This window comes from Phalacrocorax carbo, chromosome 8, assembly GCF_963921805.1.
Source record: "Phalacrocorax carbo chromosome 8, bPhaCar2.1, whole genome shotgun sequence".
NCBI classification, from domain to species: domain Eukaryota; kingdom Metazoa; phylum Chordata; class Aves; order Suliformes; family Phalacrocoracidae; genus Phalacrocorax; species Phalacrocorax carbo.
In genome coordinates, this window is record NC_087520.1 from 16957082 (window position 1) to 16982857 (window position 25776).

The 25776-nt window shown below is 38.2% G+C and overlaps 1 protein-coding gene across 3 annotated transcripts in view; it reads left to right on the top strand.

Moving 5' to 3' along the window:
• SLIT3 (slit guidance ligand 3) overlaps positions 1 to 25776 on the top strand; it is a 547888-nt gene that overhangs the window by 50748 nt on the left and 471364 nt on the right. For all 3 annotated transcript variants that reach the window (XM_064458932.1, XM_064458933.1, XM_064458934.1), the window contains exon 5: positions 12863 to 12934. In XM_064458932.1, coding sequence (XP_064315002.1) covers positions 12863 to 12934 — 72 coding nt within the window. The remainder of the gene's footprint in view (positions 1 to 12862; positions 12935 to 25776) is intronic.

The following is a 25776-nucleotide window of genomic DNA, read 5'->3' on the forward strand; positions in this document are numbered from 1 at the left end:
ATGACCAAATTCGGGAGAGAACCCACAGATGCTTGGATAATTTCTGCATAGTAAAGGCTGGAGTAGTAAGACTGCTCCCTTAAAACTATCCATTTTAAATACTTAAAAGCACTAATTTTGACTTTCTGTTGGAGAATGAGTTGTGTAAGAGGTAGCAATTGAATATAGATGTTAAATCAAATTTGAAAGTTGTTGAACTTGCGTAGAAAGGTATGGAGTACTACTTATTTCCTGACAAATATGCAGTACTTTGATTTGGTCATAAAGCTGTTGATGCTCAGTAGAAAAGCAGAGACAGAATTTGGAGGCCAGTGGGTGTCCCATACATTCAGGGGCTTAAAGCCAGATAATTGCCATATTAAAAACACAACTGACAGTTTATATCATAGCCTGTGTATCAGCTGAAACTTCTGGGTAGAATGTGTTCGTTAATAGGCAAGAATAGTATTAGAAACTATAATAATGTAAGACATTTTAAATAGAAAGTCAAGATGTGTGTAAGAGCTTTTTTTGTTGTGAGATCTGCTAGGAGAAGCCAAGTCTTTTCCTTTTTCTTCTATAGGCATATAAATTTGGTGATTTCTGGCCTTGAGTATTTGCCATTTGCATGAAGCATGTTTTACTGATGTTATGGTCTTCAAAACTTTCAAACCAAGCCAGTAGCATAATGAGAACTATTTCTCAAGTTTGAATAATTAACACTTGCATCGCTTTTACACTGAGCTTTTATATTGATTACATACTCCTTGGGAAGGAGGTAAGTGCCTTTTGGGGCCTTTGAAGAAAGCATGGAGGAAATTTCTCATGTAGTGAGTGGGCATCCCCTCACTGTAACTTTACAGAAAAGGGGTTTCGGGTTTTCCTTGATTTACTTCTTACTCAGAGTAAAACTGTTCTGCAGCTGCAAGAACAAAGCATAAAGCTGAAAATGCTCCTTGTCAAAATACTGCATATAATTTTATTTGATGTGACCTGTTAATGTTACTATGTCAGACCCACACTAAGCATGTGTTTGTACACCTTGCGTGTAAATGTATGAGAAGTCACTAGAAAAATAATACCTTAAACCCACCTGTGTTGTGTTGCAGATTATAAAAAATTACATTAACTCACAGAGAAATAGTGATGCATGAGCTGAAAAATATCAAGAAGGAACGTGATTGCAATAAACAGTTTCCAAATTAATTGTATGAGGAATGCATAGGTTTCTGAGATTTAAAACGTTCTTTTACCTGTTTATTTGACTTCTGAACACTGTAGTTCTTCTGAACTTTCTGAAATCTTCCAATACTAGTGATACAAGCCTTGAGAATGAAGGGATATTCTGCATGTAAGGAGCATTACACCGGATGATTGTTGAAATTGCTTTCTCCTTCATAATTTGCAGTAGCAAAGAATCTGGTTAGATTCTTCTTGAAAAAAGGTTAAAATGATTGCAAGTTGAGCAAGGTAAAGGTTTTAATACATGTGGCTGAAGTGGCAGATAAAAAAATAGTCACTTTACCATAATGCAAACTGTCTCCCATGGTGGAAAGAGTAAAGACCTGGGAAGTAGCTGCCTGACTTCTTGCTAAGTTATAGTTGCACTTCCATATGCATCCTGTTCTTTTCCCTCTATACTGGTCATGCCTTTGATATAGATTAGATTTAGCTCCTGTTTGCTTTTCTTGTGAGTTAGGGAGTCCATGAGACAACAGTACCAGAACTGGATGTGACCCTTCCAATATGTAAACATGAGGGATGCAGCTGAAGTCAGTACCCCAAAGACAGTTTCCCCTCCAGGAAAACATGACCTCTGGCTTGAAAACAACTTGAAAATTTTCCTATCAAAATTGAGATTCTTTCATCATCTAGAAGTTATCCAGAAGCCAAGAAAATTAATAAAACAAAAATATAATGAAGGCAAAAAAAATATTCCTGGTTAACAGGGGAGGTCCCAGACAACTGGAGGCACGCCAATGTGATGCCCATTTATAAAAAGGGCCAAAGGAGGATCCAGGGAACCACAAGCCAGTCAGCCTGACCTCGGTACCGGGGAAGGTTATGGACCAGTTCATATTGAGTGAGCTCACCAGACAAGTGCAGGATGATCAGGGGATCAGGCCCAGTCAGCACAGCTTCATGAAAGGCAGGTCCTGCCTGACCAACCTGATCCGCTTCTATGACAGGGTGACCCACCTAGTGGGTGAGGGAAAGGCTGTGGATGTTGTCTACCTGGACAGTATCAAAGCCTTTGATACTGTCTCCCACAGGTTCATCCTAGAGAAGCTGGTGGCTCATGGTTTGGGCGGGTGTACTCTTTGCCAGGTAACAAACTGGGCTGGATGGCCGAGCCCAGAGAGTTGTGGTGAAAGGAGCAAAATCCAGCTGGTGGCTGGTCACGAATGGGGTTCCCCAGGGCTCAGTGTTGGGGCCACTCTTGTTTAATATCTTCATCAATGATCTGGATGAGGGGATTGAGTGCACCCTCAGTAAGTTTGCAGATGACACCAAGTTGGTCAGGAGTGTTGATCTGCTTGAGAGTAGGAAGACTCTGCAGAGGGAACTGGACAGGCTGGATCGATGGGCTAAGGCCAATTGTGTGAGGTTTAACAAGGCCTAGTGCTGGGTGCTTGGGTCCTGCACTTTGGTCACAACAAACCCGTGCAACGCTACAGGCTTGGGGAAGAGTGGCTGGAGAGCTGCCTGGCAGAGAAGAACCTGGGGGTGCTGGCTGACAACTGGCTGAATGTGAGCCAGCAGCGTGCCCAGGTGGCCAAGAAGGCCAATGGCATCCTGGCTTGGATCAGAAATAGTGTGGCCAGCAGGAGTAGGGAGGTGATTGTGCCCCTGTACTCAGCACTGATGAGGCCGCACCTTGAATACTGTGTTCAGTTTTGGGCCCCTCACTACAAGAAGGACATCGAGTTGCTGGAGCATTTCCAGAGAAGGGCAATGAAGCTGGTGAAGGGTCTGGAGAGCAAGTCTTGGGAGGAGAGGTTGAGGGAACTGGGGTTGTTTAGCCTGGAGAAGAGAAGGCTGAGGGGAGACCTTATCGCTCTCTACAACTACCTGAAAGGAGGTTGTAGTGGGGGGGGGTTGGTCTCTTCTCCCAGGTTACTAGTGATAGGATGAGAGGAAACGACTTCAAGCTGCATCAGGGGAGGTTTAGACTGGATAATAGGAAAAATTTCTTCGCTGAAGGAGTGTTCAGGCATTGGAACAGGCTACCCAGAGAGGTGGTAGAGTCACCGTCCCTGGAGGTATTTAAAAGACATGTAGACGTGGCATATCAGGGCATGGTTTAGGAAGCATGGTAGTGTTGGGATGAAAGTTGGACTTGACGATCCTAGAGGTCTTTTTCAACCTTAATGATTCTATGATGCTTTGAAAGTGTAGGTCTTTTCCTCCTTTTATTTCACAGAATGGTCATGATAAACATCTGCAATTTATTTCTAGGCTGGTAGCATTTTCTTTTTCCAAGCTCCAGTAGTTGTTTCTTTGCTCTGTTTTTTAATAACCGGGGGAATCTTAATAGTTAAGTTTCTCTCTTACCTCAGCTTCAGACAGAGGAAGAAGTAGTATTAGCCTGTTTGGAGCCAGGACGGTAGGAATTTCACAGTTAATAACTACTCCGTTGTTTTTTTAAGGGCCCTTGATAGTCCATGATTGACATTGAAGTTGTTTCCCTCTATTCCTTTGCCCAAATGGGCAGTAAGCTGAGGGAGGAGGGAGAGAAACTGGCACTTGTTATGTATATGAGGAAAATATTTTTGGGAAGTGAGACGGAGTGTTTGTCCATTGTTGAAAGTGTGTTTGATGCTATATGGGGCTGCTCTAAAGAAAGCAATGATAGATTGGGGGACAATAGTCCATGTATGCTTCTTGTGATTTTTAAAGGTCACAAATTCTATAAATTTGCATTTTAGGCTATCTGAATCATAAAGAAAGAAAATGCAGTTTGTAACACAGTAAAGATGTGAAGTATAGACATGTATGTATTTATATGAGAATAGAAGTCGTCATGCAATATAATTATGAGGAGCAAAATTGCTTACTTGGAGGCATGTGGGTTGTCAGAGTTGGGACACAAGGTCTTTGGCTGAAGTAAAATGAAAAGTAATGTTTATAGAGATATATTCCCATAGATATATGGATATGCATACATATACCTATATACACATGTACACATATACCTAGCTTTTTATCCATACCTATATGGATCTTTTCCTTTGCTCCTTGGTGTTCAAATAGTCTTTTTAAGCCTTACAGAATCACAGAATGGTAGGGTTTGGAAGGGACCTCTGGAGATCATCCCATCCAACCCCCCACTTGAGCAGGGACACCTAGAGCAGGGGGCACAGGTACGCATCCAGGAAGGTTTTGAATGTCTCTGGGGAAGGAGACTCCACAGCCTCCCTGGGCAGCCTGTGCCACTGCTCTGTCACCCTCACAGGCAAAAAGTTTTTTCTCATATTGAGGTGGAACTTCCTGTGTCCCAGCTTGTGCCCATTGCCCCTTGTCCTGTCGTTGGGCACTATTGAAAAGAGCCTAGCTCCATCATCCTGACACCCACCCTTTAGATATTTATAAGTATAGATAAGATCCCCCCTCAGGATTCTCTTCTTCAGGCTGAACAAACCCAGGTCTCTCAGCCTTTCCTCATAAGGGAGATGCTCCAGTCCCCTGATCATCTTGGTAGCTCTCCGCTAGACTTGCTCCAGCATTTCCCTGTCTTCCTTGAACTGGACACAGTACACCAGGTGTGGCCTCACCAGGGCAGAGCAGAAGGGGAGGATAACCTCCCTCCACCTGCTGGCCACAATCCTTTCTATGCACCCCAGGATACCATTGGCCTTCTTGGCCACAAGGGCACATTGCTGGGTCATGGTCAGCTTGCTGCCCACCTGAACTCCCAGGTCCCTCAACAGAGCTGCTTTCCAGCAGGTCAGCCCCCAGCCTGTACTGGTGCGTGGGGTTGTTCCTCCCCAGGTGCAGGACCTTGCACTTGCTCTTGTTGAATTTCATCAGGTTCCCCTCGGCCCAGCTCTCCAGCCTGTCCAAGTCTCACTGGATGGCAGCACAGCCTTCTGGTGTATCAGCCACTCCTCACAGTTTTCTATCATCAGCAAACTTGCTGAGGTCACACTCTATCCCATCATCCAGGACACTGATGAATATATTGAACAGGACTGGACCCAGCACAGACCCCTGGGGAGCACCACTAGTTACAGGCTTCGAGCCAGACTCTGCCTTTCTGAGCTCTGCCGTTAAGCCAGTTCTCAATCCACCTCACTGTCCTCTCATCTAACCCACACTTCCTTAGCTGGTCTGTGAGGGTGTTATGGGAGGCAGTGTCTAATGCCTTGCTGAAGTCGAGGTAAACAACATCCACTGCTCTTCCTTCATCTACCCAGCCAGTCATGCCATCATAGAAGGCTATCAGGTTGGTGAAGCATGATCTTCCCTTGGTGAATTCATGTTGACTCTTTCTGATAACCTTCTTTTCCTCTACATGCCTGGAGATGACCTCTAGAAACATAGGGAACACATTGAATTTGTGCAGCAGGCAAACTTCACAGTCTGAAGAGGCTTTTCAGAAGTGCTTTGAATCGAGGCTTAAAATCTCAATTTCTATTGTGTAGTATAAATTAAAATTTCTGGTATTGAGTTTAGATTCTTTCCTGGTGAAGCTGAATAGAAAAAAAAACCAAATGTACCAAAAGCCAGAAGACAATGGCCATGCTAACACAGACCCAAAGTATGAGTGAGTCAATATCATGACTCCAGATGAAACTCTCTAAGGAAGAGGAAATGAAGAAAAAGCAAATACATAAATTATATTGTGGCAAAGATCATTGAAATAATCATCTGGGTCTTTGTAATTACTATTACTTAATGTTTTTTCTTAAGTGTTTGTCTTCTATACCCACTAGCAACTAATGATACACAATCAGTTGTTACACAATTTAACTGCATGTTGTGTGGGAAAACTAACTCCGTTTGTTTTTTGAAGCTAGCACCCACCAACATCTGATACTCCAAAGTTTTTCTCCTGTGCTACAGAAGAGGAGAACAACTGTTTCTTATCACCTTCTCCTGCTGCATGATTGTACAGACCTTTGGCATATTCTCCCTCATCTGTTTTGCTTGTGGGGAGTCTCTGTCTACTGAGTGGTTCCAATATGGAAGCTGCTCTGTTAACTCTGATCATCCTTGCCATCTTTCTCCAAACCTTATGGGATCCTTTTTGAGGTGGAAATTCCAAAAGCTTTCAGTCTTCAACAGACGGATACACCATGGATTTACATAGAGAAATAATGATTTTATACATTACTCTTCTAATAATTTGTAACTCTTGCTTTGTGAATTGCTACAGAACAGTGAGTTGATGTTTTCATGGGTCTGCTTCCTGAGAAGCGGTTTTCAGGTTGGAGACTGCTGTTGTATACATGAACTTAAAAATCTGTTTCCTTGTATATCTGTTAAATTTTACCTGCAATGAATTATATATGTCACTTTGCTATTTGGGCACTAAATACTATTAGTTCTTTCTGGAATTTTTAATCAGCCTTCACTTCATATCACCAACAAATTTTGTCATCCCCTACACCTCCAGTTTTTCAAGTCACCTATGAGTATGCTGAACAGTTTGGGCCCTCACAGAAGTCCTTTTTTCCTCCGATGGTGACCTTCTTACTCTTTCCAGTTCCAACTGCAGTTGATACGTGTAATATAATCTTTGGCAGATCTAAGTATTAGTTGAGTAACAAATTCAGATTACTCCTGTGAAGTAGGGTTAAGACGTTAGAAAGTAGAGGAAGGGTTAAAAATAGTTGGCTTTATGTCCCTGAGTCCAGCTTGCAGCCCAGCACCTGTAAAAATCTTGAAGGACTTCAACTGCAACATACAGTTCCTGACAATGCTGTGGAAGACACTGCGTGTCTTCGGGAAAGAATAGACAGCTCTTATTGGTTTTAATTTTTTCAAAGTGCTTTTATTTTTTTTTCTGATTTCTTGGTCTCTTGGTCTCTTGATTTCTTGCAGCTTTTCTCTTCAAGCTACTTGTGTCTTTTTTTTTTTTTTTTTTTCTTTTCCCTGTCCATTAAGTAGTTTTGTACTGTTTCAGAAAAGTAGCCCTTTTAACCAGACTGGTAACAGCAGGTGAGCCTTTCTCAGTCCATACCTCACCAGTTTCTTTTAAAGGTGTATTTGGTTATCCTCTTGGAGGTAACTTGTCATTGTGTTTCTTTTGTTTCATGCCTATCTTATTTTGTATCTGCCTTGAAAATGATGTCATGCAACATCCAAAATAGTAGTCAACAAGTAACCTGAGGTATATATCTTACAAATAATGCTGACATGCTTACTGTCTGTGGTGTTGAAGGAAGGAGTTACCCTTGTATTAAAAACTCATGGGCACATCTAGTAAGTAAAAAGTTTTATTATATAAAGCTATCATTCAAAACTATTGTGATGGGTAGAGATAGAATGCATATATATACTGTTATGAGCATAATTATATATAACGTTGCACATTTTATAGAAGTAAGTGCTCCTGCAATACCCCAGGACTTCATACACTGAAGTTTTAACGCTGTATTCCTGTATAAGGTGATTAAAAGAGTTGAACCGCTTATATGCCTGGTTCTGTACAGGGATTTTAAGAGGATGAAATTATATTATATCCCAACATAATTAAAACCTAGGCTGAATTTTCCAGTTTACTAAGCAGTATTAGTTACAAAAAGTGTGGTGGTGATTTATAGTAGTTTCAGAAGAAACAGCAGTTGTGTAGTGAATTCCTGCATACACAAATACAGGTTTTTAACCTTTACCATTTACAGCTTCCTAAACATCTTCCAACAGAAGCATAGGTGAATATACATTTGAGTTTAGTGAGGGGACATTGTGCTAGTGTGGTGGTCTTACATGGATGCCTTGAAGGTGATGTGTGGACTCCTGGAGGCCCATTGCTTACACGGTGGGAACCCTTGTGCGCAGTTGGTGGTTGGTCAGCTTTTATGGGTCACTTATGGTGACTCGAGGAGCAGCCTGAAAAAAAACAGAACGTGCAAACTTATATTTCCCATGCGCAGTAGTGGTTAAAGTGATCTGGAAGATGGAGGGAGTTGCAGTATATGGAGATTGTTGACTGTACAGTCAGCGTGTGTCCCATCAAACTTAATAAGTTTGACTCAATGCAGGTATTGCCAGAGCTGATATGACTCCTGGAGAGCCTCTCTGCACAGTTCTTCAGCTTCCAGGAGGTTTTATTAGTCTGGACTCCACGCTGTGCACCTCCAGAGTTGCTTCTGATCCAGCACTGGAGCTAATCTGTTCTGTGGCATTAGATGGTTATGCATCATTCTGCCCTGTGCTCCAAATTCCCGGAATACTTTGCAGGTCTTATTAGCTGTAAAGCATTCAGTTAAAAATATTTCAGAGACTGAAGAGCTACATTCTCATCCAGCAATCCCAGGTGAAATAACCTGGACCAGATCTTGTCTGGCTCTGCGCACCAGGTTCCTTCCTTCCTTCCTCTGTGTGTAGCTAAGTACTGGCATAGTGGTGGTTGGTGCTGTGTGTGCACACATGCATGCACATGTGCTGCTTGCATGGTGGATGTGTTTCTAACAGGAGGGAAGAGGACAGATCAAATATTTTTAGTGGGTGTGCTGTGAGTCCCAGGTGGTGTTCCCAGTTTGAACAATGCAAGGGACTTGGTGTGACAATCAAAATTTGACTGATTTTTCCTCATGAGAAAATGTAAATTATATTTTTTTTAATTCTGGCCTACTCTTCAGATTCACAAAACTGATATGTCATTCCCTCATGACGTAGGTAGTTAGCTGCATTTGCAAAAATGGCTTGGCTTTTAAATCCAATTTCCAGATCTCATATTTTGATATTATTTTAAGCAACATCTTGGTCTATTTTAAGTAAGTCACTAATTTAAAATCAGACATATCTATATTTATTAATACAGTGCAGCCACAAGAACAATGTCCAGAAAATAATTTTATAAGAATTTTGCTCATTTTGTTTATGATCTTTTTGCAGAGTATTTTTAGTTTATTTTAATAGTGTGTGGCTTCACCCTTTCCAAGGTATTTGTTATAAAATCAGAAATACTGTTGTAATTAGAATTAAACACCTGACAGGACAAGATTTAGGCAGTAACATGATGGTGAAAAGCTCTTACAGGTAACAGGCTTAGGCAAGCTTAGGGAATTTCTTTACTGCTCTCTGAGTTGTTTTGTGTGTGAAGTGGCTGCTGCACAACGGGTTCCTTAAAGTGTGCTCAGCCTGTGCTTTGAAGTTCCCCTTAGAAACAGCTACATGAGAGCCTGCCCTACCCTGTGCTGGCATTCCTGATGTTTGCTTCACCTTGCACTTGAAGTTTCCTTATTTGTCCTACAGCTTACTGATAGATGAGGATAAAGTGAAGTTCTTGTCAAATGGCGTGTTAGGATCTATTCCACTGCATTTCGTTTGTGTTTGGCACTTCTTTGTCAAACTGGAGGAAACAGTGCTTATAAATGACTGTTCAGAACATTCGCTTTTTTCATTAAATAATTTTTAAACACTGCTGTCTTTTTTATAGGATTTAAAAACATCCTGTCTGGTACTTTGATACTGCTGTATTGAGAATTTCTTAATGGCCTTTCTCTCAAGCCCAGGAAGAGAAATAAGTGTAATTGTTTTTTTTTTCCTAGGCTATTGGTGGCGTTCTGGCACATAATAAATATAAGTGTGTTAATTGTACCCTACATCAAATATGTCTAAGTTTATATGAGGTGATCTAGTCTTATACTTAGTTGAGTATTGCAGTAGGAGTTATTTAAATACAGTAAGTGATGTTCAAGAGAAACAAAACCCTATTCGTTCTCTGACTTCCCCTGAGAATCAAAGGATGAATAAAATGACTTTTGGCACATATTCCATCTTGAAGTAAAACTTAGGAAGTGATGGAAGTGATGTTGGGAGAATTCTGTAGCTTGAACCAAGCCATCAGTAACCTGGACTCTTCAGATGTTTCCTGTTACCTCAGATTTGCTTAGTTATCAACTAGTGTAGCTTTGGCTTACTAGCTGCACACTCTGTTTGTGAGAGAAGTACTGTGCACTTAGAGTATTTTGAGGACAGTATCATGTGCAGTACAGTGCAGGAGCGCTAACAAGTGTTGACGGGTTATTTTGAAAATCAAACTTACATGGGTTAAGGTAAAGAAAGAATGCCATTAAGTTATTGGTCTTAATAGATAGATTTGGCTTGCTTACTGCTGCAGTATAAAAAGACAAACACTTCATTTATAACAATATAATGTTAAAAATATTAAATAAATTTAGACCAGTATGAAATGTTTAGAGCTAGTGAACAGTAGGTCACAATGTGAGCTTTTAAAAAATGTCTGTTTGTGGACTTTACTCCATATGATGTTTGAAAGAAAATCAATACTACGGTAGTGCCAGGATGAAATCTTAAAATACTTAGGACAATTTGAAAGGGCAACAATTTGAAAGAGAACTTGGTCTTTATCTATCAGGTAGATATCTATCAGGTATCAGGTAGGGCAGTGTTGGCCCGTACAAACAGTAGGAAATCACTTAACATACTTGATATTCTGGATTAATTTGATGATGTTAGGGAAAATTTTTGATGTTGGCATTTTTTTTCTAAGAAGTTGTTTGTGTCACCGCAAATTTTAAGTGAATTCTCAGGTTGCAAACTTTCTAACCTTGAAAATACAATTTTATTTCCTGCGTACATTTTCTTGTCTGCTTGTTGATATGGAACCTCCTATTCTAGAAACTTAATCTGATTTTGCTTAGTTTCTGTGGCTTAAAACAATAAGCATAAACTCAGCATTTGTGAAATACTTGCAAGTAGAGATAAGAATAGTCTTAAACCATATTCCTTGGACATTGCTTTGAGACAAGTTGAATGACTTTGAATTGACAGTGGATAATTGCACGTATATTGTGAGAGATGAAATGATGATCACACACAGTAGTAAACATTGGACAACTGTGGAATTGATGCATTTCACTTGCAGTCTTTTTCATTCTGATTGATAAATAAGTTCAACATATTTAGTGTCTCTCAAGAACTAGTGGTAGTTTTAATGAACGAGAATGGAGCTGAGTTTTATCACAAGTAATTTTGTTCATTGTATTTCATCCTGCTAAATAGATCAACTATTCTAGAATATAATCATGCTTAACTGAAAATACGAATTTGATGAGGAATAAGTAGCACATTACTATCAACCTTAAATTAAAGAAGATTAAGATTAATTTCCTATAAAAGTGTGAAATTTCACATGGGTAAAGGGAACTATTTTTAAATCTTCCCATGTACTTTCTGAAATGCAAACTAGTGCTTAGTATCTCTGATGTTGTTGTTTAGTGTTTCATTTACTGGTTTGTTCATTTATCTCAGAAATATAATTGGGTAGTCAGTAGAAGCACTGTGAAATAACCAATTTTTGTATCTGCTTAGGTTAGCATGTGGCATGCATAACTCATAACATTTAGGCTCTGTAAGCAAGCTTGCAAATGCAGGCTTTGATCTGTTCTAGGTGTCAGAAAGAGAAGTATTTCCCTCTCTCCCATCACCCCTTTATCTTGCAAGACATGTTCGTATGGTAGCCATATGCAAACTCTGCCGTATGAAAACCCCACAACATTAGTTTGATCTCTGAGGAAGGCCTTTCAGTTCAAAAACTACTTGAATTTTGATAGTGAAATTACTCAGTGTGCAAGAAAACTGGAAACCAGACACTGGGTGCTAAGTATCAGTAGGTTTCAAAACTCTAGCAAAAGTATGTATGTTATAAAAGTTAACTTTAAGGTACATTAGGAAAAAAGGAGGCATAAATACAGGCTTATATATGAATATATATGATAAGTCAGCTTCCTGTTTAGAACAGTGGAGTTGTATGTAATTAGTTTAGGTCAACTTCATTATGTAAATAACATTCATCAGGACTTTGAAAGCAAGCAGCTGTTTTTATTGTCAGTTAGACAACAGAAAAGGGATTGTAGAGAAAGATTGTTTCTTATAAGTAGAACTGCTTTTAGATTTTGCAGGGCTGTCGTGCATTTTTACGAAGGAGAGGAAGCTTATGCTTTTGATAGCTACTAAGGCTGGAGTAACTTATAACAGCTGATTCCTTACAGCTGACAAGTTGTGGTCATCAGTGTAAAACTCTTCACAGTGAGTGAGTAAAATGGACTAATATATAAACATTAAGCCGTTCTCTAAAAAGTTTCTGGAAGAATCTTAAAGATTAAGATTCTATTTCCAGTCACCGTATAGTTGTCTGCTTACCTCTGTCTTCATATGTTCTACAGCAGTGCTCATATTTTCAAAGTGAAGTTTTAAGAAAATTCTTTAAAAAATTTTAAAATTATTGTGTGTACTCTAGAAATAATAACTAATCTAGAAATAATCTCAGTTGGACAAGTTACTTAATTCACTGTGCCTACATTTTTTAGAAGGCGAGAGAAAATCCAGATACCTCCTCGTAACTGTTCTTCAGAGCAGTGAAAGCTGAACATGGGGGCCATATGATTCACTGTTAGTAGGCATCCGGAGGAAAACTAAAGAAAATGTATTTGCGTACTCATCCATATTAAAACATTCAAACTTTCTGGTGACTGTCACTTGACTCCCTACTTAAAGAATCCAGGCAGGTGGTCTACAGATGGCATGATCTGTTTGGCTTGTATATGAATAATGTACATAATGAATCCTATGCTGAGTTCATAGCACGAGGTTTAATACAAGGGGAGCTTCATGTGTTTATGTGTAATAGAATAAGCTTCTTAAATTGGAAGATAATCTAATTTTTTTTATTCTAATTGTAACTGTTTAGGCGTCTGAACAAGAATAAATTGCAAGTTCTTCCAGAGCTGCTCTTTCAGAACACACAGAAGTTAACTAGATTGTAAGTACAATCTGATCTATGTTTCTATCGTATATTCCTTATTGTACAGATTTGCATGTCTGTGTTTTGACTGTGGTGAGAGATTTAATTTTTGTGATATTAGAACTGCTAGATAGTGAGGGTTCTTAAGATATGTGTTATGTTTGCATGTGTGTAGTCATAATTTAGTAGAGCATAAATATCAGAGAGAAGAGTAACCACAATTTTTTTCCGTTCCTCATATATTCACCCTGATGACTTGAAGGTGAATTATTTTCAACTCTGTGTAGATTTATAGAAACCATGAAAAGTGTCAAGTTCTCATATTCAGTATAGTCTAGATGTCCACAAAGAGAGATTGCATACTCTTATTTAAAAATTAGCATGTTGACATAATACAGATTGTTATAACTTTTTTTAGTTTTAAGAATTTTCTTTTTAAATAAGCCAAGGCATTGCCAATCAGACCAGCAAAGTTATGGCTGCTGCCTCGTCAGTCAGGAAGATGAGGAAATATGGAGGGGTAAAGAATTTTTCATCTCCTTGAAATATAAAAACTGCATTACAAGATGTTTAGATGGCATCAAGACCAGTTTGATCAGCAAGAGAAGACTAACATGAGCTTGGCATAATTTTTTTGGTGGGGGAGGGAGAGAATGGTGTTAGCACAGTAACTGGTTGATTTATCAAATATATTTTTTTTAAAAAGTGAGTAGAAATAGAATGGATGAGTGGGTGCTGCACAGTTACTATCAAGAAAAGAGTCATCTGTCTCTTTAAAGGATTCGTCAAAAGGTGTTTGAAATAGATTTCTAGATCCTACCAAAGTTAATTTCATGATCCAGTCTGTCTTTTTGAAAGATGTGCTGTATAGTAAAACTAGGGTTTTTATGCTGAGTTTGCATATGGAGGACCAGTTAGTAAGATTCATGATTTAGCTAGTGAAATTGTAAAGTTACTACAGGATTGCTGAAAAGTTCCTATATCCACGTGGGATTTTTATGATTGTTTTAATATCTCTATATGCAACCAAACAGACCATTTAGGCAGTGCAGTACATTTTTTCTTCCTGTGGAAATACAAAACACATGGTGATGGTGATGATTGATTTTGCAATCAGCTGACTATTTTAAAAAATAGGCTCTTTGATGTTTTAAAAGCAGACAAAATGAACAGTGTTTTGCAGCAAGTGATACTGATACAGTTTTGGGGAACTTCTATAATGAACTTTGTTGTTGCCTGAACTTGCTAATGAAAAAACTGTACACGTAAGTGAATGACATTGTTCTGGAGATTTAAAAAAATATAAATAATCACAAGCTACAGCTGTCTTTTATCTCAAATCTGCTTGAAAAATCTTTGGATTTGTTTTTGCAAGCTTTGTCACAGCTTTTGAATGTACTAGAAAATATTTACTCAATAGAGTTGCTAGGGCTGAGTGATTTGGTTGTATTTCCTAATGTTCTTTGCATGTTTTTGAAATTCTGTATCTTGAAACTCCTCTTAAGTGTAAAGCATGAGCTGGTACTTACTTGCAGATCCCATTTTCTGCCTTCCAGAAGGTGACAATGGAATTTATTTCATAGAAGAGTTGTTTCATGTAGGTTTGTTGTCTAAGAAAATAGTGATACTTTCAAGATAAAAAAATAAATAATTGTAGAGTTTTCATGTATCCACTAACACAAATACCAGTTCAACATGTTGAAACTTCCTCTGTGAGTGGTTGCATTGTACACAGCTATTATTAGGCTGAAAGGGACTTTCTGGTAATTTGTGGCTTCGAGGGAAGGTTTTGTATGTTGATAACTTGTGTGCATCCTTCTTAAGGAACCTTGCACAAAGAAACTAAGTGAAAGTAATTGAGGCTTTTCAATACCAAAGTGCTTATTTTTTAGTAGATCATATAATCATGATACATTATAGTCCTTAATGGCAAGGGTAGTAATTTTGGATTTAGAATGTAAAGATTGTAATAAAATTACATTAAATAGAATGATTAATATGAATGCTGTCTTCTGTAACGCCTCCCAATGGATGCTGTCAAAATATTTGTCTTCATACACTGACATTCATTCAAAGTCTTGCTTACTATTTAATAGTGCTTTAGATAGATCACTTTAGCACTGTTTGTCAGTAGAAACTTGCTTTTTCTTTTGAAGATACAAGCGTTATATAAATATATTGAATAATTTAAGTAAATAAATCTTAGCTAAGTGAACTGTTATGGTTCCAAATGCAGTTTGATTGTATGTTTTTGAGTGACGGGGTAAGGAGAAATTTACTACTTGCTACAATTTGTAAAAATACACAGACACGCGCACACACACACGCACTATATATATATATTTATACTTTGAGGAAAAATAAAAATATGTGCCCAAGAAGGTTACTTTCTATTTTTTGTGTTACTGTCTTGGTCCTACTGGTATTAGATTTCAGAGTTGTTCTTCCTCACTTCTGTTATGACTTGTCTTAAACCCAATAGTGCCCAATCTACTTTCCTCACAACCGGCTTTTTGGGTAAAACGCTTCAGTGAAGAGGCATGATGCTTGCATTCCTCTCCTGCAGCTGCTCTGGCCTAGCATTTAAAGAAGAAAGCATAGCTGAGAAAGTGATGAAAGGGAATAAAAGAAGTAAAGCAAAAATTGATAAGAGGGACTGATACATGGGTGATGTAAATTCTGTGGAATTTATGATGAGTGAAATAAAATGAACATTAAAAAGTGTAGATAATACTGATCTTAATTTTTATATTCCATAGTATAGGTATATTATATCTGCCATATTTTCGAACGGTTCACTCTGGGCTACTAAGCTATGAGTCAATTATTTTATTCTTTTTTAATAGTTATAATCATGATAAACTAGGATGTCCAAAATTGAGTATTCTAGTTGTTTAAGCTTGCTACAGCTCACATGATGCAAAATTTTAAGAACTAAATGTTGTCGTGTAGTATACGCAAAATGGAAAATTGGATTTTATTTGTTGAAAACGAAGAGCTCATAGTCTTGTCCACATAGCAAATACCGATGAAATCAGGAGTGATTCTTAGAGCTGTTCTCTTTAGCAGACATGCAGTGAACCATAACAGTCTACAACTTTTTAATGAAGGTCCAGATTAAATTTTATTTAAAATATAGAACTAACTAAAGAACCAACTATATAGCTAAACACAAAGGTGACGTTTGAAGTTTGATAACTTGATAATAGAGTGGAAGTTGGGCATGTTTATTAGCATTAACAGGATTTGGTGGAGATAGAGTGACTGGCCTGCTTAAACATGCAGGAATTTTGTGCACTGGAGGGTTTCAGGGAAGACCTGTTAATGTTTTAGGAGTAGTTAAAGGTTGTAAAACAAACGTGAAGACTTTTCTCAGTGTTCTGTTAGCTGGGCTGAAATGTGCCTGTGATTTACTAACAGAACAAATGTTTGAATGTAGTTCAGTATCAGCAGAGTCTCGTCAGTCTTGTTGCTGCTGGAAATAGAAATGTAGAACATTAGGTTTTCCTATCAATGATGTGCTTGAAAAACTAGAGAACAAACCTGTCTGGGGATGTTGGGTTCTTCTCTTGTTTCATATGCGTGCTGTTTGCATAGTTCAGGACAGCTATGCTGTTGTCCCTGATGGTTTTCTTGTTTGTCACCATTACATACTTATGTCAGGGCACTGTGCATTTTCACTGAAATGCAGACTTTCTAATAACTAATAAAATTTAATTTATAATGCTTCTCAGATTATAACTACTTCCTCAATCAATCACTTAGCTCCAGGTACCTTTGCTTTTTTTTTGCCAACCCTCTGCTGAAATGCTGAGCTACAGGATATCCTGGCATCTTTTACAGTGCTGCTTAGACTTCATTGTCACATCTGGTTGATATTAGAAGCAGGAATATATATATAAGGGAATAAATCTTAGATGGAATGTGAAACGTCCCACAAAATGAGTTTCTCATAAGGTTTTGGGCCTTTTCTTCTAGAAACAGTGGCTTTGAGACTCATTGATTTTGTTTGCTTTAGTTTAGATAAGAGTTTTAAGTTTAATTGGATGGTGAATGAACCCCTGATTGGATTGTCTAGTGGAAATATTTGCCATTGCTCTGTTGCCTTGACTTCCTAGGTTTTAAAGCTTCTTAAATGTTTTATCTGGGATAAATAATTAATTATCTAATAATTCAAACTGCAGGCACTTCTAATGAGAAAGCTGAATCAAAGAAAAAGCACTTTTAATAAATAGAGAAAAGGAAACAAGAAATATTTTTATTTTGTGGTTTCAGATGTTATTTACTGATATCTAGGCATAAAGAAAAAGGTAATATTAATACAAGTGATTAAATGTACAGAAAAAGTATAATAAACCAAAACATATAATATCTATAAAACCAGGTTTTGATCCCAAGATAATTATTTGCTAATATCCAAAAGAACTTGTGACATTTATCGGCAAAGTTTTAAACATAGTTTTGTGCATGGAATCATGAGCTTCCTTCATGTGCACAGATGGTGTAAGAGATGGTTTTAGTGTATCTGCTCTTCACTAAAGGCCAAGTATGCTAGTGGTCCATGAGATACTTTAACATTTTTAAAAACAAACCAAAAGGGGGACACCCTATCCCACCCTCAAACACCCTCACATGTAAGAATATATTTGTTTTGTTGTAACGTCCATACCTAAAGCCAGCTGCTATGTAGTCAAGGTAAAGTACAGTTCCTTTGTGTGGATGAAAAGAACTCTTAGAAGGGCTCTAAACTGAAGACCTGCAGTGAGAATTAACACATCCACCAAATCCATAGGCATGGGACATTTGTTGAGCATAAGTCTTCTGAGGAGGAGCTGATGGAACTGGGGTTGTTTAGCCTGCAGAAAAGGAGGCTCAGGGAGACCTTATGGCTCTGTACAACTACCTGAAAGGAAGTTGTAGCAAGGTGGGGGTCGGTCTCTTCTCCCAAGTAACAAGTGACAGGACAAGAAGAAATGGCCTCAAGTTGTGTCAGGCGAGGTTTAGATTGGATATGAGGAAAATTTCTTCACTAAACGGGTTATCAAGGATTGCACCAGGCTGCCCAGGGAGGTGGTTGAGTCACCATCCCTGGAGGTATTTAAAAAGATCTATAGACCTGGCGCCTAGGGACATGATTTAGTGGTGGACTTCGCAGTGCTGGGTTAATGATTGGACCTGATGATCCTAAAGGTCTTTTCCAACCTAAACAATTCTATGATTCGCTTTGAATGGACTGTCTTTGTTGTCATTTGATAAAACAAACCAAGCTCTGGAAACTTAAACATACTGAAATCTGATACTTTTGGTATCAGATTAGTGGAAGTATCCATTAGACTCTGAAACTGAGTAGTTTGCTTTTTAGGGTAGTATGAGAATCTAGAATTTGGACTGAAGCTGAACACTGTGGTGTGAGAGTGGAGCCCTGGGGTCCTGAACTCAGACAAAACTGGTTCATGGCTGTGCATGCATAATACCTTTTAAATATCAAGGTTTTTAAACTTTGTAGTTATGGGTGTCCCAATGTTTTATTGTATTAATCTATAATTATTTCCAAAGGAGATTAAAGCAGGAAGATCAACAGAATGGAGATATTTTAGACAAATTATTTGTTTTAATAAAATGGGACAACCTTTTAGTATTGGGATTAGGTATCGCATAACATGTTGCTTGTTGCTAACATGGTGCATTTGTAGCACAGTGAGATTTGCCAGTAAAGCTGGATTAGCAAGACTGCTTTATTTCTTGCATAGCAGAATATTTTGAAAGGTGATTATGATTGATGGGTGGAAATGGTGGGTAGGTACTCGTAACATGCAATACAAGTTCCATGAATAGTCTTAAAAAAGGGCAAGATTCAATTCTATCAGAATCACAAAATGGTTGAGGTTGGAAGGCACCTCTGGAAGCTGTCGTGTCCAACCAGCCCCCTGCTCAAGCAGGGTAACTGTAGCAGGAGAAGAGTCAGAGAGGATTCAGAGAGATGTGATCTAGCAGTTTATTGCGTTCTAATCAGTACATTTGGGTATGTAAATTTAACAACTACAGAAGGATTTGCCATCAATACTCTACTTTGTATCCCATACTAAGTATGGTTAATAGATTATCATGTAAGCTTACTTATATATGTATCTTAAATGTTACGTACATGCAAAAATTGAACTTAAAAAGCCATCTATGTCTGGTGTCAGGTAAGAGATATCTCAGCCTCAAGGGGTAACCCTGAGAGATGTCCCTACTCAAGGGGCGATCACTGCCACACAGCCAGCTGCTATGGAGGGAGAGCTCAATGGGCCCTGATGGCTGCAAATATTTCTAATGTAAAGTGTTTGATTTGTAGTCAGATTTTCTGCTGTGTTAACGCAGTTTTGGCCACTTATCAGGCCAGTCTCCAGCCTGACTGTTTCCTTGGGTTTGGTGCTGAGTCCTCACTGATAGCCTCATGCAATAGGATTAACTTCCATTAGGCCTACTTGCTGAGCGAGCATCTGCCTGGACCAGAGTTCAGAGTTTGAAGAGAGGTGCATCCATCACAGTCACCCAGAGCAGACTGGTGCTGATGTCCTGGTGGCTTTCGAGTATCTCCAGGAATAGAAGTACCACAACGTCCCTGGGCAACCTGTTCCAGTACTCAGTCACCCTCACAATAAATAAGTGTTTCTTTGTGTTCAGGCAGAAACAGGAAACTGTTCTGCTGTATGTGTGTACAATATGCCATGCCAAATAACTCGCGTGGTGAAGCAAACTGAATTTTGGACAGAAAAAAGCATTTTGCAGTAAATATATTATGAACAAAGGTCAGATGCTGTTGTTTGATTTCTTAGCTTAAGGTCATGCAACTTCAGTCATGAAAATGTAAGATTTTTAGAAGTCTTATAGTTTCCTATTGATGTATGTATCTCTTAATTGTAAATTAATGTTTCCCAGGGAGACGTCAGTGACTATCAGTAGTTATGTTTTACTTTTTAACGTGCTACTCAATTAGGTAATTAGTGCTACTAATTAGGTAATACTTCACTGAAAAGAATTGGAAAGGGAAACATCACTTCAGTGTTCAAAGATAGAATAAGAAATAAGAATCAAATGGGGAAAAGGGATTACTTAGCTGACTGCTAAAATGATAGGGAAATCTTGTGCTCAATCTGCTACATCATGATGTTCCTTTAGGTTAATAGTTGTCAGGAACTATCTGGCATCTGCCTCCATATAGAACTGCTGCTTTTGGAAGGATGAAGGAGGATAATACGTGGGACTTTATTAACTTGCACTGATCCATTGGAATTTGTAATGAAATTTAAATTGTGTTTTATCTGATTATATTTACCTTTTTAAATGTTTTATTCCTGAAATAAGAAAAATATGTACCTCCCATTTTGTTTATAATTTATTTAAAACACTGATCTGAATCTCCTCTGCTTTTTATGAGCACAGCAATGCATTGTATTAGATCATCTAAGTTCTCTAGTTTAGTGTGCAATAAATGCACATTAATAGCTAATAAGGTATGTATATCACTCTAAAACAGTCAGATAAGCAAATGTAAGTATCATACATGGAGGGATACAAGTATGGAGGGGCACCAGGAAAAAATGAACATCTGTTTGGCTTTTGTTGTTATTAATTTTTTAAGGGCAGATTAGAAACAAAAAAGCGCACTTACATAAACACACAAAATATACCAATGTTTCTGAAGACTTTTCTAGAAAAGTTTTATTATTTTTGCTGACTTTAATATCATCATTGCTCAACTTTTGGCCTTGAGCTAGGTATTAAAATCACATTAAAACTGTGTAGAAATAATGGTTTATCCTGTAATTCATATGCTTTTGAAGGTACTGGTGAGAAATGTGCATTATATTGTGGATGAGCGTACTTAAAAGCAATTTTAATGATAAATGTATTAGACACTAAAAACCTGTGTAGTCTATTTAATTATTTATCATATTGGCTTTTAGTTTTATTTTTGCACATTACTATTTGCCATCTCTTTTCTTGATTTGTCTGCTTCCTTATGATTTTAGTGTTTGTGCAGTGTGTATATTTGTTTTTGTGTAAGTAGTTTCATTAGATAATTCCTAGTAGGAGTAACTGGAACTACTTAGTTACTGCTTTACTTATGAAGCTGACCTTGTTAAACATAAATATAAAAGTGTACTTAACGTCTAGATTCAATGGGTGATACTATGTCATTGTCATGGTATTGCACGCTGTGCCTGCAGTCAGAAGTTGGCCTGGGTAAGTCAGTGTCTCCTGGTTTGAGTTTGACAAGTGTAGTGTGTGTTAGATTTTACCAATGTCTGCTTTTGTTTGAGTGCATTTATAGTGAAGATGTTTATTGTAGCTAGGAGGTTGTTTCATATGTGTATGATTTGCCAAGAATTTGTTGCTGAAAGCCTAACTAGAACTGTCACTTGTAAACCCTCCTTTCCAGCCGGATCCTTAGCAAGCTCAAAGTACCAAATCATGACTCCTGATCGAATTCAGTGTCTTTTATCTAGTGGATGTCATCAGAAGCTGTGTTTGGAAAAGCAAGCACTTAATAAATTTTCTTAGTGCCCTTTTGTTTTCTGATTGTTCTCTTTCTAGAAAGAAAGATCTCACAGATAGCTGACTTAGAGCTCCATTATCATTTCACATTAAAGCAGGATCCTTACAGTTCAATTGTTACATGAGTTTGAGTTATGGTGTTGCCATGACAAAATAGCATGGGCTGTAACAGTGTGGTTTTTTGTGGTTTTATCCACATCCAATAATTGTAGTTTTACTGTGTATAGATCACAGCGGGTCTTTTTAGAAGACAGTAAATAATTACAGTAAGTGTTTGCTGGTCTCTGGGGTGCGCTTCTGGCTTGAGAAAGATGTGCATTAGGTCAGAGGCTTGTGCTGCAGATAGCTGGATGACATTTACACCATTTCTCGAGCTGAAATAATTTTATATCTTCTTTTGGGCTCTGGTTGTAAATAATGTATGCAGCAAAAAATTTTTTTAATACAAATACACTAGTTTTATTTGGAGAGGTTTTTTTCCTGTCTAAATTAGTGCAGAAAGTTAAATTAAAAAAAATGAATAAAAGATTTTTTATTATTATTATTGCGAGATTAGAAAAATAATAAAGACATGTCAAAAAGCCAGAAGGCTCCCTCCTCAGTGCTGCTTTTCCCCTGTGTGAAATTGGTTATTTAAAATTATACCATGCATATGTCTTGTTTCTCTTCTTAGGGGAAATAGGCATGATTGGAGAAGAAAGGGCCCTCTTTGCAAAAATTACTTCTGGGTTTTAGTGGCGCCTTTCTTCTAAGACAATATCTAATGCCAACTTCTGTGATCAGGTGATCATAGTAATAAGCTATTTAAGGTAGTTTGTGACAAGGGATTATACATTTCCAGAAGAAATACCACACCATGCAGATTAAGTGTAAGTCTGATTTGCAAATAAATTGTTTTAATCTATTAGTTGAGTAACTACTGCCTTTCATTTCCACTATTTTTTCCTATGCTATTAGGAAGGTGACGTGCTCTTTTGGTTGGTGTTCAGCTCAAGAATTCAGGAGGCTCCCAGTTTGTGAGATCAATTTGCCAATAAGTTATTTGGTAGCTTTAACCGTGTTGCTGTATGTCAGGTTTCCTGAATGTAGGGTTTTTTTTAAAAGCACTCTCAAACGTATTCTAGTTGCAAGTCACATGCCTTGCAGATAACATATTGAAAATTATTATGTTGTTGTTGCCTGCTCACCACAATCCTGAACTGGAAAATGCTTAGTTTATTTTACTAATGCCAGTAGTAGCCCTGTAAATTCACTAAGTCCAGCCTAGGACTTTATCAACAGGGCTGTTGTAAATAGTTTCTGATGCTTCTTAGAATTTTTCTTACTCTCGGTATCAAAAAAGGAATATTGCTAAAATTCAGTGTGAAGTCACTTTATCCAGTTAGATGTTAATTCCCATTAGAGTTTGTTCTTTTCTCCACAGCCAGGATATTTGAGAACATCCTGGAGATGTTTAGCAAAATTAGGCTTTTCTGAACTTCCACAGATTATTTTGTGGCTTTAAATAAGTTGCAGCAAAGACAACTAGATTGGGACTCCATGGTTAGTCATCACCTAGAAAGCTGGAGACATGGTTTCTGAGGGTGGTCATGGATACTCTGCCAATTCTGAAATTCATCCTTTTTAACAGGCTTCAACTTCTGTGTTTAGAGTGACAAGTTAGAACTGGGGAGAAAAACACAGTGACTCAGCTTCTTGTTATTATGGCTTTCACATGACAGAGCTATTACAGAGTTCTCAAAATACAATAATTGTGGGTGGGCATTATTGGCGTACCATTTTCTTACATTAGTTTTCAGAACCTTGGTCTCTTGCTTCTGTTAACACCAGTTCGCGTGTTGTATTCTGGTTCCTCTGGCTTGATTTGTGGTGATGGTGAGGCTGGGGAGGCATTGTTGCTGGTGGCCTCTGCAGAGTGGCTATGTCTGTTGAAGCCATGCCTGCTTTAGTTAAACTGGACAGAGGATTGAATAGCTGTGTAGACTGCTGTCAGAGAGTAGTTAGGTTATGTTTACAAGTATATTATTATTGTAGGTATTCTGACCTGTTGGTTTGTAGACAGTGTCTTTTCGGGAAACTGAATAACTCTGTCAGTCTGACTGTGTGCGCTTTAAGTTTGTCAGGGTCAGATTTACTGCATTTGCTTTGTTAACATGGCTTTTTGGCCTCGCTACTAGAGCTAGTCTGCAAATGTCAGGACATCATGGTGTACTTGCACATAATTTATTGTTATATGGATATTGCTTTTCTTGTTTAAAAACTTCCTTTTAATTGGTAATTCATGTGTGAATATTTTCTGCACTTTCCGCTTTGGCTGAACATTGAAAGGAGCTGAAAAGTGTTTTGCTGAATGCTCAGTTTAGTAAATGGTCCAGAGCTGCTAGAGTCCTTGCTCCAATTAGAATGAACAGTGGCAAATTTACTTGTAAATTTTTATTACTGCAACTAGGAGACAATGCAAAATAAATACAACTTTATTTTTTTGGTGCACAGGAGATTAGAATAAGTGTGTTTAGCATTATTTTTACATTTGACGCTCTTTACTTAAACAAGGTGAACGTAGGAACAGATTGAACTGGTGTCCCGAAGCAGACATCTCACCTGTGTAACAGGAAAAATATAATTATGATAATGTAGATATTTTCATTGCTTTCCATAATAGGCTGCCACCCTGAGGTTAAAGATTAGTTTACATTCATTGTCATGTAAAAGTCCTTTCAAATACTTTGGAAATACATTGCAGATTATGAGTATTTCCTTTGGTGAGCAGGTGAATGGTGGAAGTAGGGGACATGATCCTTGTTCTAGAGGTACTAACAAGGGTTAAATTATAAGTGCTGCACATAAAATCTTGATTTTGATCAGCGACTTCAAAAATGAAAAGCCATTTCCTGTCACCAGTTTTCTGGCATCTAGCTCTACTGTTCTCTGTTTCACAGCAGCAGAACTCAGCTTTACCTGCAGAGATTTATTGTGTATTCAGAGTGCCCCATAAGTTCAGCTTATTGTGGTAAAATGATGCAAGACCAAATGCTTCTTTGTTTTAATTCTCATTTGGTTTTATTATTGTAATCTGTAATGTGTACAATGGGAAGCTTAAGTTAGGCCTTCTGGAACTTTTCAATGTGTTTCACGGGGGTAATAGGGCATGCCTGTTTAAAGTATTTCAGACACTTAAAGGTCACCAAAATGAACACTGCTATTACTTTTAAATGCACTATGGTTGCTTTTGAATACAGTCATAAATGATCCAGGATTTCATTATGATTCAAATCAGTTGAGAGAAGCTATGGGATTGTAGCCTGAGGCATATGTGTTCCTGTCAAAACGGTCAATGTGGAGCTGAACCAGGAGGTATTTGATCTAGAGCCTGATGCAGTTTTGTGTCCCAAGTGCAATCTAAGTTGTAAAACTTACAAGGGTAGAAACTATTTATGAAACAAAACCAAAATAACTTGTACAAGTCATTAAATGTTATGGTGCTGCAAGAATAGATTGTCAAAGGCGGTTTATTATCTTCTTACTCTTCTGACAAAGAGAAGGATGTCATACAAGGTGTGCCTTTGAGCTGCTTTTATTTCTCAAGAGAGTGTAACGTACTGAAAACAAAGGCTTATAACACCTTGTGTTATAGAAAGTCCATGAGCTGATTTTTAACGTTTCCCTTACATAATGCTTTGGAACTAAGATTATTCAAATATACAGTAATTGCCACTCTAGATGTTTGAGATTTTCTATAATGAAAGTACTATTGACAAAATTGAACAAAGCATATTTGGAATTAAGTACCTGTCATTTGGTTTGCTCTGTTAAATTCCCTGATGGGTGGTTACTAGGGACATATCTATGAAAGATTTTCTTCAGGAAACAGCTGGTATGGATTTACCTCATTCCTATTGACATATGAAGGAATGATAAGACTAAGTTTAAGTTTAAGAAGGCCAAGTGCTGGGTCCTGCACTTGGGTCACAACAAACCCATGCAATGCTACAGGCTTGGGGAAGAATGGCTGGAGAGCTGCCTGGCAGAGAAGAACCTGGGGGTGCTGGCTGACAGCTGGCTGTACGTGAGCCAGCAGTGTGCTCATGTGGCCAAGAAGGCCAACAGCATCCTGGCTTGTATCAGGAATAGTGTGGCCAGCAGGAGTAGAGAGGGCACTGATGAGGCCGCACCTTGAATACTGTGTTCAGTTTTGGGCCCCTCACTACAAGAAGGACATTGACTTGCTGGAGCATTTCCAGAGAAGGGCAGTGAAGCTGGTGAAGGGTCTGGAGAGCAAGTCTTGGGAGGAGAGGTTGAGGGAACTGGGGTTGTTT